At 46.2% G+C, this 17218-nt stretch overlaps 1 protein-coding gene across 2 annotated transcripts in view; it reads left to right on the forward strand.

Moving 5' to 3' along the window:
• The window catches only part of IGLON5 (IgLON family member 5), a 1048688-nt gene that overhangs the window by 517802 nt on the left and 513668 nt on the right, over nucleotides 1–17218 (forward strand). For both annotated transcript variants that reach the window (XM_085615809.1, XM_085615810.1), the window contains exon 2: nucleotides 8179–8257. In XM_085615809.1, the coding sequence (XP_085471935.1) occupies nucleotides 8179–8257 (79 nt within the window). The remainder of the gene's footprint in view (nucleotides 1–8178; nucleotides 8258–17218) is intronic.

The raw sequence follows: 17218 nt of genomic DNA on the forward strand, positions 1-17218 counted from the left end.
AAGATTTCCCTTCCTGCACAAATACAATCATCCCTGCATTGCAGGCACCCGTGCACCATGGTGCAAAGGTGGCTGCGTTGGCGCAGGGCAGCCCGTTGTGCGCAGGGGAAAAGGACAGGATTGTGATACAGCCTATACCTGCCCTTTTTTTTTGCAGTAGGGCAGCGCAGCACGAAGGCCTGCTGCGTTGCCCTTCGGCACAAATACATAAATGAGGCCCGGGCAATAAGGCACAGTGATCTGATGAGAGCTTAAAATAAAGAGAAGAAACGCTGCCCTGCTCCAAAGGACTTACAAATTATTTGACTAACGCACTGCCATCATCTCCACCTACTCCAACCTCTCCGACCCCTGAAACGAACAAATGAAAAGTTCATCAAAGTCAGAAATCCCTGAAACACCACATTCGGTAAATCCACAACATTCGCTAGATCCACAAACTTCAAAAGATTTCATTCAAAGTGTTTCCCAGTTTTTATCAGGTTTCTGCAGCGAAACTCGCAGTCTACAAATAGATTTATGGATTGATGCCCCAGTCAGTTTCCTAGAGTGACGTCAAAGTCTGACAGCATATACTACCTGAGTAGCGTCAATCTGTTTCTTTGAATCATAATACGTTTTCATCAGTTTCTCAATGTGATGTCACAGTCAGATGGCAGTTCCCTGATGCGAGGTGATATTTAATCTAACACCAAGTTCCTGGAGTCATATCACCCTCTGACGTCTGGTTGTTGTATAGACGTCAGAATCGGTTGTCAAGATTCTAAGGGTGACGTCATGACCTGACGTCAAGTTCTTGGACTGCGCAGCTTGCTCTGCTCAGGGAGTCGAGACAGGGATAACACTAAACGGTTAGGTGACCTTTCTCCCTGTCATCTCCCCAAATTTCAGAGACCTTTCTGACACTCTACATAAGTTTTAGAGAAATGCATGTTTTTTTTATTTAAAGAAAGAATAGTTTTATTACAAAATAAACGGTGCACAATGAGCGGTGGCCCCAATACACTTTTTATTGTATTATTTTATGCATTTGTAATGCTGTCCTCTATATACTTTGTAGAGTGAATGCTTTTTTTCCACAAAAGTTTTATGCAAATAAACAATAAAAATTGGAAAAAAGTTAATACAGTAGACAGTGGTTCCCAAACTTTTGACTCCTGAGGACCCCCATTGAGTCACCACTGGAAGCCGGGGACCCCCAAGCAATTTGTAGGATTTAAATTTCAAACATTAAAACAGTAATTCGAAAAAAATAAACAAACGTGTGCACACAAAACAAATACTCAAATTACTAAGGATTTTAGGGGCATATTTACAAGTCCCTATTGGCATGGGAACGTCACTTTTTGCGATGTTCCTGTGGCAATAGGGGCTTTGCCTTATTTACAAGGTTTAACGCTGCCTTGTAAATGAGGACCCCTTTCACGCAATGCTTAGCGTGAAAAAAGTGGGCAGTGGGAGTTGCAGTGGGCGTTTCACTCCAACAACCATTGATTTTGACGCTGCCCTCTATTTACAAGGTCAACTTAAATAGGAGACAGCACCAGAATTAAGACCGTGAAAAACCTGGTCTTAACTTGGAGAAATGAGGAGAAATGCCTTATTTCTCCTCGTTTTTGCTTTTTCCAACAGAAAAAGCAAAACACCTTTGATTATTTATGTGCAAGATGGTGACCCTTCCTGCACAAACAATCTTTAATAAAAATTTCGTTTTTTAACTTCCATGTGTGCTGCATTAGGCAGCACACATAGAAGTGACACAAAGGCATTACAAAAGTGTTCATGTGCAGGAAGTGGGAACATAGTAGCATCAGGATAATGATAGACTGGGAATAAACATATGTTGCTAATTTTTACCATGCAGTTTGCAAGCAGCTCTTTGACAGATTATAGGACACTGTGCTAGATTATGATTGTCCCGTATGAATTGCACTGTGACAAAAGAATCTCTGTGACAAAATCAGTAGCCCACTGACCTATGCACATAAAATACTGTTTTTTTTTAAATGCATTGTACACGTTCTTTGCAGTAGGCATATTAACCCTCTGTGTCACATTAGATAAGTCAAAGCTGCCACTGGAGAAAACTCTCATCTCTCTCCAGCAGGTACATTAATCACTGGCATTTTCTTGACACTTTTATAGTTGCTCGAAAACTGCTAATTTTACAAGGAACTTTGCAGTGCTTTTAAAACTGCTGCCTGCGGACCCCCTGGGAATGTGCCACGGACCCCTGGGGGTCCTCGGACCCCAGTTTGGGAAACAACTGCAGTAGAGAATATAGAAAGAGTAAACGCCGCTTTTTAATGCATCATTTCAGAATAAGCTATCCCTTTAAATCTCCACCATTGCCAACCGTACCAAGTTAGTTTTGGGTCCTCAGGGATTCTGAAACACAAACAATAGAAACAAGTCAAAGGAATTAAAATCTCTCGAAACTTGAAGGCTCTGGGGGTTGGCTGTAAAACCTGATGTTTTATAACACCAGTAAAAAAAACTATTGATTTCTCACCACTGCGCGATCTATTTTTCTGGCAGAGAGCTCGCAAAACATTACTAAATGCTCGCGATAAACCCAGGTGGATTCTTTGGAACTTTCCCTGGTCGATTTTTAACTGGTTGAGCGGCACAAGGGACAGCCCCCGGAGGAGAGCGGGGACAAGTGAAATGTCACGAATGACACAGAAGAAAAAGCGCCTGTTTTTTTTTTAGACCATGCAGGTTTGGCACCATGGGAAGAGTAGAAAAGGCCATCCTCACATGACGCGGCAATCAATTTTTCAAAATGTGCTTTTTATGGCTGGTTATGGATGGAAAAGGGGAGCCATTAGGAGCAGCGTGGCTTGGGCTCCCCGACTGAAATGACACCCGCCAGAGTTTTTTTTTTATATATAGCGTGAACATGACCTTTGAGGGTATCAGTGCGCTTTACAAATGATCAGAAGGAAGAAACAGGAAGAGCAAACAACAATATAATTAAGAGAAGTACAAAATGTAGTGGCTCACAAATTGAGGAAAGATACCTCCAAATTCTTTAACAGTAGCTGAGCTCAAAATTATGTTTTTCGTGAATTGTGACTCAGGTTGAAATTGTGAATAATAAATGAATTAGGCACAATGTGGTTTAGGGTATTGTTTACAGCAGGTTCAAATCTGCAATTTGTTTTCAGACATCAATTCCATATTGTATCTAAAAACGTTATTATCCATTCATTTTTATCGCAAATTGATTACTATTATGGAAACTCTATTAATTTCTTTCAAGAATCTGTTCATTTTTTCTGATAATTGTTTGTTCATAGTAAGTGAACTTTTTGCCATTTCTCAGGGGCAAAATTGTTTGAGAAGTGAAGTTCATTCGTAATTCTGTGTGAAGCAGATTTGTCACCAAACTCAGACCGATTCATATTAGGAAAATTGAATTATTTCTTCTGAGATCCTAACTTCTTCATAGTTCTATTTTCTTTTTAAATTTAGTTGCTGCAAGCCATTATCATGTCATATATTTCGGGTCACGGTGTACAATATTGCCAAAGTCATCAATGAATGCCAAGAAGCCATGATCCTTCATTTTTAAGTTGTTTGCCCCATGGTGACCGGGGTTGTAGTAACAGTGAAAGTTAACAAACTTCTAAAATATCTTATCTCTCAAATTGTGAATCTCTAATCTTAAACTTTATTGACCGACTCTTGACCGATGCCGCAAAAGAATAAAAAATATACTTCTGACGACTACATTGGGTCTGTGTGGCCTCAAAGGCCTCCTCAGTGGTGTAAAGTGTGATGTCACCACTGCTGTAAAGCGATGCAAGTTTATGAATGCTTTTCAGGTTCTTGCTCCAAGTGGGTTGAGTTTCTGTTTATAGAGACATATATTTGTAACCCGTCCTCTTCACTGCAGTCGTTGCATACGTCATGTGCTATAACTATATGATCATCGCCTGAGCGGCGATCCAGCTACTGTTCTCCTTTGTCCAATTTAAGTACCAAAGGATGGGACGGTCTGAAACTCCATCCACGTAGCACTTTAACATTAAGTTAAGTGCCAGCTATTAGTCTGTTCGCATTGCACCATTCCTGATCTATTATCGAGGTAAAGCAGCCTGTGGAATGCCGCTGTATCGTCACCCCGTCGGCAAACCCCGCCGTCCTCACCACACCGTACTCATGTAGCACGGAGTCAATTTACTGTAAGTGCCCTACAGATCCTACATCAAATGTATAATCATATCCAACAATGTTCTCATTATAATGCTATGGAGATCGAATCCTACATTATACAAGCGCTAAGCAATAGAGCGTAAGGAATGGCTGGAGCCGGGAGGTTCGGAAGGAGAACAGGGCTGAACACATGCCGTGCAGGTTTTAGAGTAGTATGTCCCACTGAAACATGTCTTTTGCACTTTTGTGTACACAAAGTGCATGTGGGTCATAAACTCCACTGCAAAACTCTCTTAAACACGCAGGGCCCGATTCACAGATCTAACTTAATACAAAATGCTAAACTTACTACTTATGGTATTCACAGAAGTTAGGATTTTGTCCTAAGTTTGACTTAAGACAAACTTAAGACAGACTTAAGACAAACTTAAGACAAACTTAAGACAAACTTAAGACAGACTTAAGACAGACTTAAGACAGACTTAAGACAGACTTAAGACAGACTTAAGACAGACTTAAGACAAACTTAAGACAAACTTAAGACAAAATCCTAACTTCTGTGAATACCAAAAGTAGTAAGTTTAGGATTTTGTCTTAAGTTAGTTCTGTGAATCGGGCCCGCACATTTCGACACACTTATGTGTTTCTATTGAAACTGCTGGCACTTTCTTTGAAACTTTTAAAGATCTGCGTGGTGGAGATATCTGTAACAAGATTATTGCTTGATACCCGTCTTCCTGCGCCAACATATGCCGCAGGTGCATACCAACTCCCATGACGTTCTCCACTGTCACTGCATGTACCATCAGCACCGGACGCACCCGTCACAGCCTGGGCATCACTCAACTTGATGGATGTCAAGGAACAAAGTCAACTCCTTGAAAAGGACGCAAGCATTGAGCACGACAACTCCAGTGTGTGTCAGAGACATCATCTTAACCTGGAGAGAAACCACCTTGAGGCTTAAATATAATATTTGAAGATAGACTGACAGCGGCAAACGCACAAGGCCACGAAGGAACACACTAGGTTGGTTGATGTGCTGAGGAATGATGATGGTGCACAGAGCAATGGAGACAGGACCCCTGGCAGCCATGATTGTTTGTGATGGGTCTTAATGAAGGAATACAAAAAGTGATGTCTGTTGTGCTATGAACGTGCCTGCCCAGAATAGAGCCGCGGCAGTGTCTGTACCGTGTAAATGGCGCATTGTCCCAGTCTCCACCAGAGGCTTCTTCTTTGGGTACGGGGCACCGCACTACACATAACCAGGGCCATCGGAATGAAGCGATTGTGCGGCCGCAGAGCTTTTTGCATAATTATAGATCTATCACATTTGCCACATAATCCATCATCTGCCACATAACCTGCAGATTTTAGCTAAAAAAGAATTCTAGCTCTAACTGTTCAAAAGTTACTAACACTGCAGTGACAACTGTTGCCGCGCAGTGAAAGGTCCTTTGTAAAGCTGGACTGGTCACTATTCTGTTGCTGATTGCTATTTGTGGATGTTAAACTGGTACTAATGAGGTGCAACCAATGCCCACACAGTGTTATTAAGTTTAAAAATGAAGAAATAACAAACTAATACTATTACAAAATATGCCGCCTTATGCCACATCATTTGGGTTTTCTTGCCAGGCAATTTACTCACCCCTGCCACAAAATGTTGCCCTCTTCTGCCGCATAATTCCATTGACCCTGCACATAAGTTGAGCTTCCCCAGTGGAGGAAAGGCCTCATGTCCGCACTTGGAGAGTGCAGCAGTGAAAGACACATTATCAGAGTGCAAAAGTGTGGCTTCCAATGTGCAGGGTTCGCCGGACCTGAAGAAGAAGAAGGGACCCTATCTTCAGTAGCCGCAGGGTGTAACGGCACCTGCATGCAAGAAGTTGTCTGGGGGGTTCCTGGGACTTGTATTCTCCCTCCAAGCTGGCTCCCTTACAACAGGCAATAAGGGACGCATAGTCCGTGTGCCTTCTGTCAACCTGTTTACCCCTGTGTGCTCCTCAGAAACATGTCATAGAGGTTCTCTCACTGGTGTGGGTGACATGACCATGAAAACGAGGGAACACCCCTATGGGATTTCACAGGCACGAAATGTGCGACTGTGTGACCTGTATTACAGAAGGGGCCACACAAGCGTCAGTGGCACCATGGACCCTAGGGGCACTATAAACATGCACTTGATGTGTTGGAAGTAATGCCAAGAAGAATGAACGTTTAATATTGTAAGGACACTTTTTAGTATGAGGTCAGTAAGGTGTGTTAAAGTACCGTAGCCAATCAGTCATTCAGACATTAGCGCACTTATAAAGATCCCTGGGTGTGAGCCTCTCGTGCATGCAGACGCATGGCTCCAATGACACACACTGCCACAGGACGGGTGCGTGTGCTGTACCACCAGTGAGTGTGCTGGACCACCAGTGAGTGTGCTGTACCACCAGTGAGTGTGCAGAAGCAATGCCACCCAGTCATTCAGAGTCCGGCATTCACAGGCCAATCCCTGGGTGTGAATCTCTTGTGCATACAGACGCTTGGCTCTAAGGGCACACACTGCCACAGGACTGGTGAGTGTGCTGTACCAGCCACCAGTGAGTGTGCTGTACCACCCACCAGTGCGTGTGCTGTACCAGCCACCAGTGAGTGTTCTGTACCTCCAGTGAGTGTGCTGTACCACCAGTGAGTGTGCCGAGAAGCAATGTCTCCCAGACATTCAGAGTCCGGCATTCACAGGCCAATCCCTGTGTGTGAATCTCTTGTGCATACAGAAGAATTGGCTCTAAGGGCACACCCTGCCGCAGGACCAGTGCGTGTGCTGTACCAGCCACCAGTGCGTGTGCTGTACCAGCCACCAGTGAGTGTGTCGAAGAAGCAATGCCACCCAGTCATTCAGAGTCTGGCATTCACGTGACACCCTTTCAGTGAATTTCTCACACATGCATACAGGTAGGGTGGTGGGTCATACTCGTAGAGTAGGGTGAACGTGTGTTAAGATTAGGGCTCTCGTTTTTATGGTATTTATTTTTTTAACATTTCCATCTGTATTTATCCATATGTATGTTTTGGCCATCCTATAGGTATTTATCTATATTTACTTTGTGTTTTGACAATAAATGGAGTTGTAAAATGGGAAATTTCTACATTTATTTAACAGAAAAACTTGCAGTCATACTTTGCTATCTGTTACATTTTAGCAAAATAAGCAGCCAAATACAGTGAAACACTACACCTACAGGTAAATATCAGCATTATAATACACATATATGTTAACATAGGCCTGTATTTAGGGAAATCTGAACCTATTTTTTAACTTCCTATGCTGTCTATCTGCTCAGCTGTTGTCCTGGAAAGCACGAAAGACTGCATGTAGAGTCACCCACAAGAGGCATCATTTTCTGTATTTTTCCGCTTTTAAAAATAAATACAGACAGAAAAGACTTTTTTTTCTGTCTGTATTTATCTGTAAAAATCAGTAAAAATGGAAAACTGGGAGTCTTAGTTAAGATAGACATGGTTGCAAAAACAGGGACTGCTGTAACCTCTATCCTTCAAATGCCCCTGTCTGTGAAGACCCCCAGAACAAGCAAATTTCTCTAGAAAGCTGGGCTAAACGACACTTCACCTGGAATGTGTCCGGCTGCAACTTACCTGCCTCCGACCCACCAAACTTTCAGAAACACTGGCCTCTCTGGAAATTTCTGGTTCTCAGCTCGCCCAGTCCCCACTAGTTTAAGGCGCGTGCTAGCAGCCATAACATGGATCCCGAGAGATACATCTTGTGAAATCCAATAACATTAGACAACCAAGGCGAAATAACAAACACATTAAATAATGCGTGTCATTAATTGCCCATGTTCCTGGTGAATGCATCTGTGTCCAGTTTCCTAGGATTAGAACATTGTATTCACATTGGCGGGTTAACAACACCTCCTGTGTGCCAGTTCTGCCACTTGAAATATACAGGATTGTGGTTTGTGTTTTTTAATCATGTCCTGATCTTTCTGTCTCTCTTAGGGCTTGTGGCACAGAACATGGAGTTCTTCCCGAAAGCAGAAAACCTCACAGTGTGCCAAGGAGACAATGTCACACTCAGGTAGGCACAAGTCCATGTACTCTGCCACTTCCTGCCACACGCAGCCACACTTTCTTTTATGGATCATCGACATTATTCTCAATTACGACCCTTGTTTCACCAGGCCCTGCTTAACTATTGGAAATATTCATTCTAACTTGCCCATCTCCATTCTTTTCCGAACTCTTTTATCCCCACCTCACCACTCATCAGCGCCAAGCACAAAATGTCAACAGAAAACATTTAGAAATGTCATTATTATAGCCCCCTCTCAAATACCTTCCCAGTCACTTCTGCTAACCTTCACCTTTCTAAGCTCTTTGCTTCATTTAAATCACATCCTTTCTTCATTAATTATTTAATTCATTTCATTCATTATGTCTCGATAACTCTCATCTCCATTTTTATTTCATTTCCGTTTTTTTATTTAAATCAAATATATTTTTTAATGAAAAATGCTCTCCAACTACAGGTCATATCGTACATTCTACCACATTCCTTTCTCCTCTCACCTCTTTTTCACATTCTTACTAACTCCATTTCTCACTAGCTTCAGTCCTAATGCCGTCCCTCTCCGTCGAAGTATTCACTTTTTATCTCTCTCCTGTTTTCCACTCTCTTCTTTACCTCCTCTACGCATACTACTTTCTTTGTCCTCCCCCTTTTGTGATCTCTTTCTTCCCTGCGATGTCTTCCCTTCCTCGCTGTCACGTACATGTTCACCCCTTGTACTCCGATTGACTCCACGCTCCTGTAATTCCTACCCTCCCTCCTTCTACCTCACTTCAACTTCTTTCCCTGCTTCTCTCTGTACTCCCCACACCTCCTAATAACGTCTGCACTTTTTACATTCTTAATTTCATCCCCACACGCTCATCTTTTCTAGCATCTTATGCTCTTCCCTTCCTTCTTTGGAATTGCCCCCTCCCTCTCTCCCTTCCACACTGCCTTTCAGCCCCAACTTGTTTCTCTTAGTCCTGTCTTTAACAGAGCTCTTTTTTTTTCTATCCCTGTTCAAAAGTGAACCAAATGAGACGAAATGCATGATCTGGGAGGGGTGGGAGAGACTGGAAAGTTTAAGAACAATGAAAGCAATTCCCCTCAGCAGAAAAAGTGCCCCATTACTGAAGCCTGTTCACTCTCTGATTGCTGCCGGAGATGAAGCCGCTGGCCTCTTACGTGCAGAACTAGTGCAAAAGCATCCTTATTCCGCACAATCAGGGAGAAAATTGTATTTAATGCTGCTGTGCTGTATTCAGCACCCGCCCCCCCTTTCCGCCCCAACCCCTCTGAGACAATAGTTCATCTGGGAATATACAAATGGAGGGGGGGCGTGCAGCCTACTCATGCACGCAAACCTTCCAGCTGCACAATTGTGTTTAAAGAAAAGAAAATCCATCATGTGATGCAGAGAATACAGAATAGACAATTAATGGAAGCAAAACACAAACGGGTACAAAAGAAGATAAGCGGACATACAGAGTCAGAGGAGGGGCTTTAAAGAAGCAATTTGGGGTGATCGGAAGTATTCTGACGGGAAGGAATTGGGGGGCCGAGCAGAGCAGGAGTTTTGTAGAAAAGGTCGAAATTAGTGAGGTCAATGAGAAATCTGAGAAGAAATAAGCACTATTGGCAGGGGCGATAGCACGCTTAATTAGATATTGATGGATAGAGGCGACCGTGGTCAATTGGCATCAATTCTGCCCTGCGACCTTACATTATAATAACTATTTAGGTGTCGCCTTCACTATATTAGTTACATGTTAAACCATACCCAGGCCCTCCTCTGATCTGATGCTTTACTTCACCCTTAAACTGGAACCTGAAATTGTCGACTCCCCAATGTGTGCCTCAGATGACCCCATCCCACATCAAGTAGTTAGTGCCGAGTCCCACGGAATCCTGACATCACCTTCACCACCAGACCCTGGAAGGACCCGGAACTTCACAAGATGCTGGCTTGTCCTGGCTGAAGCATGTCCTTCTTCTGCTCTCTCTCTCTGGAGAGCATGGGCTGCAGAGAGGACACCAGCACCTATCAGAGCATGCGTGGAGGGATCATGAACCACCTCTGCCCCCATTCAATACGTTCAACCTTCGGGTACATATTGATTGCATCTGTAGCCAATCCAAATGAGGAATTCCCACTATTAATAAGGATGGCCCTCTCTCTTCAGATGAGCTCTGCTGCCCACATGGTTTGATTGAAACCCACCATAGTCACAACAAGTCACCCATAGCTAGGTTACCTCTTTGCTTGACTCACACTAACCATTGTCACAACAAACTCCGCCACAACTGGGTTGCACACCCATACATGACTTACTTGACAAGATTCCCATTCTGCAGCCAAGCCTCTTATTGCTAGTCACATTCTGATGCAATGTCAGTGGTGTGAGTGTTCCTGAGTCCTGACAACGCTGAAAAAACATGGACGTTAAAGCGTGGCACTGTGGAGCCCTCTGTCCTAGGACTGAAGCAAACAGATGTGACCTGGCTGGTTGTCACAAGGCTGTGCTGCAAAGCAGTGTCACTGGATGTCCCATTTGTGATGCTGCACCAAGCGACATGATGACGCTGCTGTTTACCAGTGCTGTCCCAGGGCCTAAGATGCAATTTCATTCTGACTGGAGACCCAATGTGTCCTCTTTGAACACTTTACTCCACAAGCGAAGCGATCATCAGCAGGCAAGGTCAGGGCAGGGTTTTACTTCCTATGGTCCTGAATATGGAGCTATAGACACTATTCCTGTTGTCTACTGATTTTGATTAACCCCTTGCCTGCTCATGACGGAACCACTCCGACATGAGCCACGGGCGCCGTGTGCTCATGACGGAGTGGCTCCGTCATGCTGCGGCCGTTGCGGCCGCTCCGCCCACGCGGCGCTGATTCCCCGCCTGTGCGGGCGAACAATGCAAGTGGGCGGAGTCGTGACGGAACCACTCCGTCATGAGCACAGCACGCCCGTGGCTCATGACGGAGTGGTTCCGTCACAAGCATGGCGGCGCCGCGCTCACCCCGAACCCCCCCAGCGCCGTGGCAAAATTCGTGCCGCGGCGAAGGGGTTAATGTTTGTCCAGTTGGACTCCATTTATGAACTTGTCGAGCACATAATTCTATTTTGAATGTGTGAGCCCACACCCTTAGTCACATAGACCAATGGAGGTTTCCCGGATTTTTTCATCCTATATAATACATCACTGCCTGCCCCAGAGGACACAAAGTGTAGGCTACACATTTGGAAGCCTTATGTTTGTTATTTGTCAACTTCTTTGGAAGGTACATTTTAAAGGTATCTGTACTCCTGAGGCACAGCCGGGAGCTCTGCTAGAAATTGGATCTTTTAAATACTTATCTAAATTGTTTTTAAAACTTGCGTACTTCTCCCTTACCTGTTAGGCTGGTTGGGGCATCTATCCGGTACCTAATTACCCGCGCAGCCGATCTGAACGCTGCCACGGGGTTGGGAATTCGCAAGCACCGCCATCAGCGACCCAGCCTGTTCACAGGCCACGCCCACTTCTCCAGGCCACGCCCCCCCCGATTATATAAAGCACCGACGCCCAGCCCTTCTTAGTATCTGTACTCCTGAGGCACAGCCGGGAGCTCTGCTAGAAATTGGATCTTTTAAATACTTATGTAAATTGTTTTTAAAACTTGCGTACTTCTCCCTTACCTGTTAGGCTGGTTGGGGCATCTATCCGGTACCTAATTACCCGCGCAGCCGATCTGAACGCTGCCACGGGGTTGGGAATTCGCAAGCACCGCCATCAGCGACCCAGCCTGTTCACAGGCCACGCCCACTTCTCCAGGCCACGCCCCCCCTGATTATATAAAGCACCGACGCCCAGCCCTTCTTAGTATCTGTACTCCTGAGGCACAGCCGGGAGCTCTGCTAGAAATTGGATCTTTTAAATACTTATGTAAATTGTTTTTAAAACTTGCGTACTTCTCCCTTACCTGTTAGGCTGGTTGGGGCATCTATCCGGTACCTAATTACCCGCGCAGCCGATCTGAACGCTGCCACGGGGTTGGGAATTCGCAAGCACCGCCATCAGCGACCCAGCCTGTTCACAGGCCACGCCCACTTCTCCAGGCCACGCCCCCCTGATTATATAAAGCACCGACGCCCAGCCCTTCTTAGTATCTGTACTCCTGAGGCACAGCCGGGAGCTCTGCTAGAAATTGGATCTTTTAAATACTTATGTAAATTGTTTTTAAAACTTGCGTACTTCTCCCTTACCTGTTAGGCTGGTTGGGGCATCTATCCGGTACCTAATTACCCGCGCAGCCGATCTGAACGCTGCCACGGGGTTGGGAATTCGCAAGCACCGCCATCAGCGACCCAGCCTGTTCACAGGCCACGCCCACTTCTCCAGGCCACGCCCCCCTGATTATATAAAGCACCGACGCCCAGCCCTTCTTAGTATCTGTACTCCTGAGGCACAGCCGGGAGCTCTGCTAGAAATTGGATCTTTTAAATACTTATGTAAATTGTTTTTAAAACTTGCGTACTTCTCCCTTACCTGTTAGGCTGGTTGGGGCATCTATCCGGTACCTAATTACCCGCGCAGCCGATCTGAACGCTGCCACGGGGTTGGGAATTCGCAAGCACCGCCATCAGCGACCCAGCCTGTTCACAGGCCACGCCCACTTCTCCAGGCCACACCCCCTACGTCCTCTTCCCGCATAAAATTATGCACAGTACTCGGACGCGCAGCGGACGGGCGCAGCGGGCGCGCCGTCAGCGCGCCGAAGGCGCGCCAAAGGCAAGCCCGTCTGGGCCCATCCGGGCCCAGCCGAACCCAGGCCCAGGAACTCTGCCGGATTTGTTGCAGGATCGCCTGGTGTACACAAGTGACATGCTTCGGGCCCTTCACCAGAAAAAATCTCAGGACTGCCACTACGTCCATGCCGAAGGTAAATCCTTTATCAATTGTGCACGTTGTAACTCAGCCGAATACGGCCCGGGAAAGCCGGGACTACAGATGGGCCTCCTTAACTGCCGCTCACTCCCTAAGCATGCGCACGAAATCAATTTGCTGATACAGGATCATGGCCTGGTCGCTCTGTTTCTCACAGAAACCTGGCTCTCCACCAGCACGGACTCGGACATTGTCAATGCCCTACCCCCAGGCTATCTCATTCAAACCTTACATAGACCTAAGGGGAGAGGAGGAGGGCTGGCAATCATCTACAGAGAACATCTTGCCTGTAGGATTAGCAATGCCAATATCGAAGATTGCGAAAGCTGCTACTTTGTCCTTCAAATTTCCCCGGCACACTCCCTTTCAGGACTGTTGCTCTACCGCCCTCCGGGGACACCAGGGAATTTCCTCAACGCCCTCACTGACACGGCGTCACAATCAGTTTCCTCCACCTCGAACTTTCTCGTCGTGGGCGATCTCAACCTTCATCTTAATGACCCCACAGATTCTTCAGCTTCGGATCTTCTTCAGGACCTTAGGTCTTTCAATATCCGACTGATTAACAACGAACCTACCCATGACAAGGGTCACCTTTTGGACCCCGTCCTGACCAACATCAGGGATATCACCTCGGGTCCCCCCATCCCTCTCCCTTGGTCAGATCACTTCCTTGTTCCCTTTTTCTGGCACCTTACCACTGCACTCCCCCAACCCCCCAAAATCCGAGTGACAGACCGTCGTTGGCACAAGCTTGAACCGGTGGAATGGGTCAGTTTGCTCTCTGATTCTACACCTATCCTCTCCACGGACCCGGTCACGGCCGACGAACAGTTCAATTTTTGGCTCACATCCTCACTGGACAAACTCCTCCCCAAAACTATCACCCTTAAACATACCAAAAGAGTGACTCCTGCCCCCTGGTATACTCCGGCACTCAAATCCCTTCGACAGGAGTGTAAGAGAACAGAACGCTCCTGGAGAAAGGATAAATCTAATGAAAAGAAGGCTGCCTATCACACCGCCTTACAAAACTATAAAACCACCCTCCGCAATAACAAAACTCTATTCTTCCAAGAAAGAATAGAACAATCTGCTAGCTCCAGTAAGGAATCTTTCACCATCTTAAACGAACTCCTCAAAATCCCGGACCCGAGACCGAGAGACCCCCCAAACCCCAAAGGTGATGAGGAAAAGTGCTACAAGTTAGCGAATTTCTTCAAGGAGAAAATCCCAAAAATCCGGGACTCTATTCCATCCATAAGTCCGAGCGAGGAAAAAGAAGCCTACAACTTTCCTACCCCCCCATGTCTCACTTCCTGGGGACAAGTGACGGCAGATGAGGTTAAAGATATGCTGAACATCATTAAAAGCGGGTCTCCCAGGGATCCGGCCCCCTTACGTATTCTCAAAAAGGTAGCATCCACGATCGTTCCCCCCCTTACCCACCTTATTAACGCCTCCCTTCAACAAGGAGTCGTCCCTCCCAGCTGGAAGGCGGCAGTCGTCAAGGCACTTTTAAAAAAACCCTCCCTTGACCCTGCCGACCTAGCAAATTACAGACCAATCTCCCTCCTCCCGGGAACTAGTAAGATCGCGGAAAAGCTTGTGAACAGAAAACTTTCACAATTTCTGGAGAACAACAACCGTCTAAAAAGTTCGCAGACGGGATTCCGCCCCGGGCAGGGCACCGACATCGCCCTCCTCATGGCGGTGGAAGAGGCCAGAGCACTCCTAGACGAAGGAGGATCAGTGGCAGTGATCCTCCTCGACCTGAGTGCGGCCTTTGACACCGTCAATCACCAACTTCTTATCCAACGACTCATGAGTGTCGGTGTTGAAGGAACTGCCCTGTCCTGGCTATCGTCCTTTCTGAGTCAACGCTCCTTTCAAATCTGGGAGAATAACACCCGCTCCTCCGACACTCCCCTCCAATGTGGCGTGCCTCAGGGCTCCTCCCTTAGCCCCACATTATTTAACATCTACATGTCCCCATTGGAGAAGGTTGTTACTCCGTTCGGAGTGAGCATCGTTAGTTATGCTGACGACACACAGTTAGTGGTGTCCCTTTCACATCCCAGACAACAACCTGCGGACCTGTACAACTGTCTGACACAGATACAAGGATGGATGAACAGATCGTCTCTGAAACTTAACGGTTCAAAGACTGACATTCTCCTCCTTGGTCAAAAGGGACCCTCTCCACTACAAAACATCTGGCCACCCAGCTTAGGCCCGCCCCCAGACCCGAAACCAGAGGTAAAAAGCCTGGGTGTTTGGCTAGATAAGGACCTCTCATTCGTAACACAAGCAAAAAAAGTAGCCGGGACGTGCTTTGGGCTGCTTAGGTCAATTCAAAAGATCTTGCCCCTGCTCCCTCACAAATCCCAGAAACTGTTGATTCAAGGCCTGATACTCTCCAGGCTCGACTTTAGTAATTCCATCTACTTAGGGGCCCCAGAGGCAACCATGAACAAACTACAAAGGGTCCAAAATGCAGCTGCCCGGATCCTCACTAACACCCCTGCCAGAGCTTCGGTCAAACCAGCTCTGAAGCGTCTCCACTGGCTCCCGGTGAGAGAACGTGTGATGTTCAAGGCCCTCTGCCTGGCACATAGACTGCTTCAAAACAATGGCCCCCCAAGCCTGGAAAAATTTATCAAACCCTACAAAGCTCCTAGATCCCTCCGTTCCGATCAGGAACATCTTATCGTCACTCCCACAGTGAAGAAGGCACGAGCAGGAGGAAGACGCTTCTCGGTTCACACCGCACGTCTCTGGAATGCCCTACCTCACCTCCTGAGAACTGAACCTAATTACCTACGGTTCAGGAAGCAATTGAAAACCCACCTTTTCCCTTAACCGACCTCCCTCCCTGCCTCCGCTGACTCCCCAGTTGTACTGATCTTAGCGCTGGGATACTTACAGGTGACTACGCGCTCTATAAAAATAAATAATAATAATAATAATAAACACACAGGTGGATGCCCTTTGTATGTACATGCAAGGTCCCATAGTGGGATGGCTCTCCAAATATTCTGGGACCGCTGTGCATTTCCTCGCTTCGGGGGGGTCAATCCTTAGGAAGAGTGGGTGCCACCTGTGCGCCTTGGGAATAGCTAACTGGTCTGATCTCAAACAAGACAGCTGGCTGCTCTGCAGTAGGGGTATGCAAAGCTGCAAAGTTGCTCCTCGTCAAGCTTCATGAAGACTTATGCAAAACGGTGCGAGCTTCTCAAACTTTTCAAAGGGATGTGAAATGTAATTTACAAAATACAATTGCTGCAGGAGTACATTTCTGTGCAAAATAATTTGCAACAAAAACTCCCTTTTAGGTCATGATTATGAGCCGGCCAGGACTTGTGGGGTGCAAAGTGTGCACCAGTATGCACCAGCGCGGTGTCGAAGCAGTCCGTCAGTGTTGTGCAATTACAAGTTAATCCCCAGCAAATATGGAAGAACCACGTGGACCTGTTTTATAAGGTTAACATTTGGCTGACAGGCGAGAGCATTGCATGCCCCACCATGTGCCATGTGTTAGTTTCCAGGGTGTTTCCTCTAAGACCTGGGGTGGTCAGTGTGAATACCAGGCCCCTCTGTGGAGTACAATGTAAGGCTTGGGTCCCTTTTGCTGTCCCCCATAGGCTTACCTTTCATCCGCGCCTTCCACTGACCATGTAGCTTTCTGCAGGCTCCAAACCACACTTTTGTAAGATTGTTAATGGTTGAGTATTACATGACAGTCATGGGCTAGACTGTATGTCACCGATGCACAATATTCTGCAGCACAACAGTGTATGGCACTGCTAACTAAGTTCTAGGACATTCAGGTGAATTTAATTGGTGATCTATCTTCTGCTCTGATGTCCATTCTTATGGGGTAAAGATATGAAACAAGTTTGAAACCAGGTCATGAATTATACGCAAAGGTGTTGACAGGCGGTATTTTATGATGCTGATTGGCAAGGATCTCTGGCTCTATTACGATGAGCAAAGAAGCTGATTTTAGAATAATTCAGGGTGCTCTAGCATAGGATAGGATAGGATAGGATATAT

Source organism: Triturus cristatus, chromosome 7 (genome assembly GCF_964204655.1).
Source record: "Triturus cristatus chromosome 7, aTriCri1.1, whole genome shotgun sequence".
NCBI lineage: Eukaryota > Metazoa > Chordata > Amphibia > Caudata > Salamandridae > Triturus > Triturus cristatus.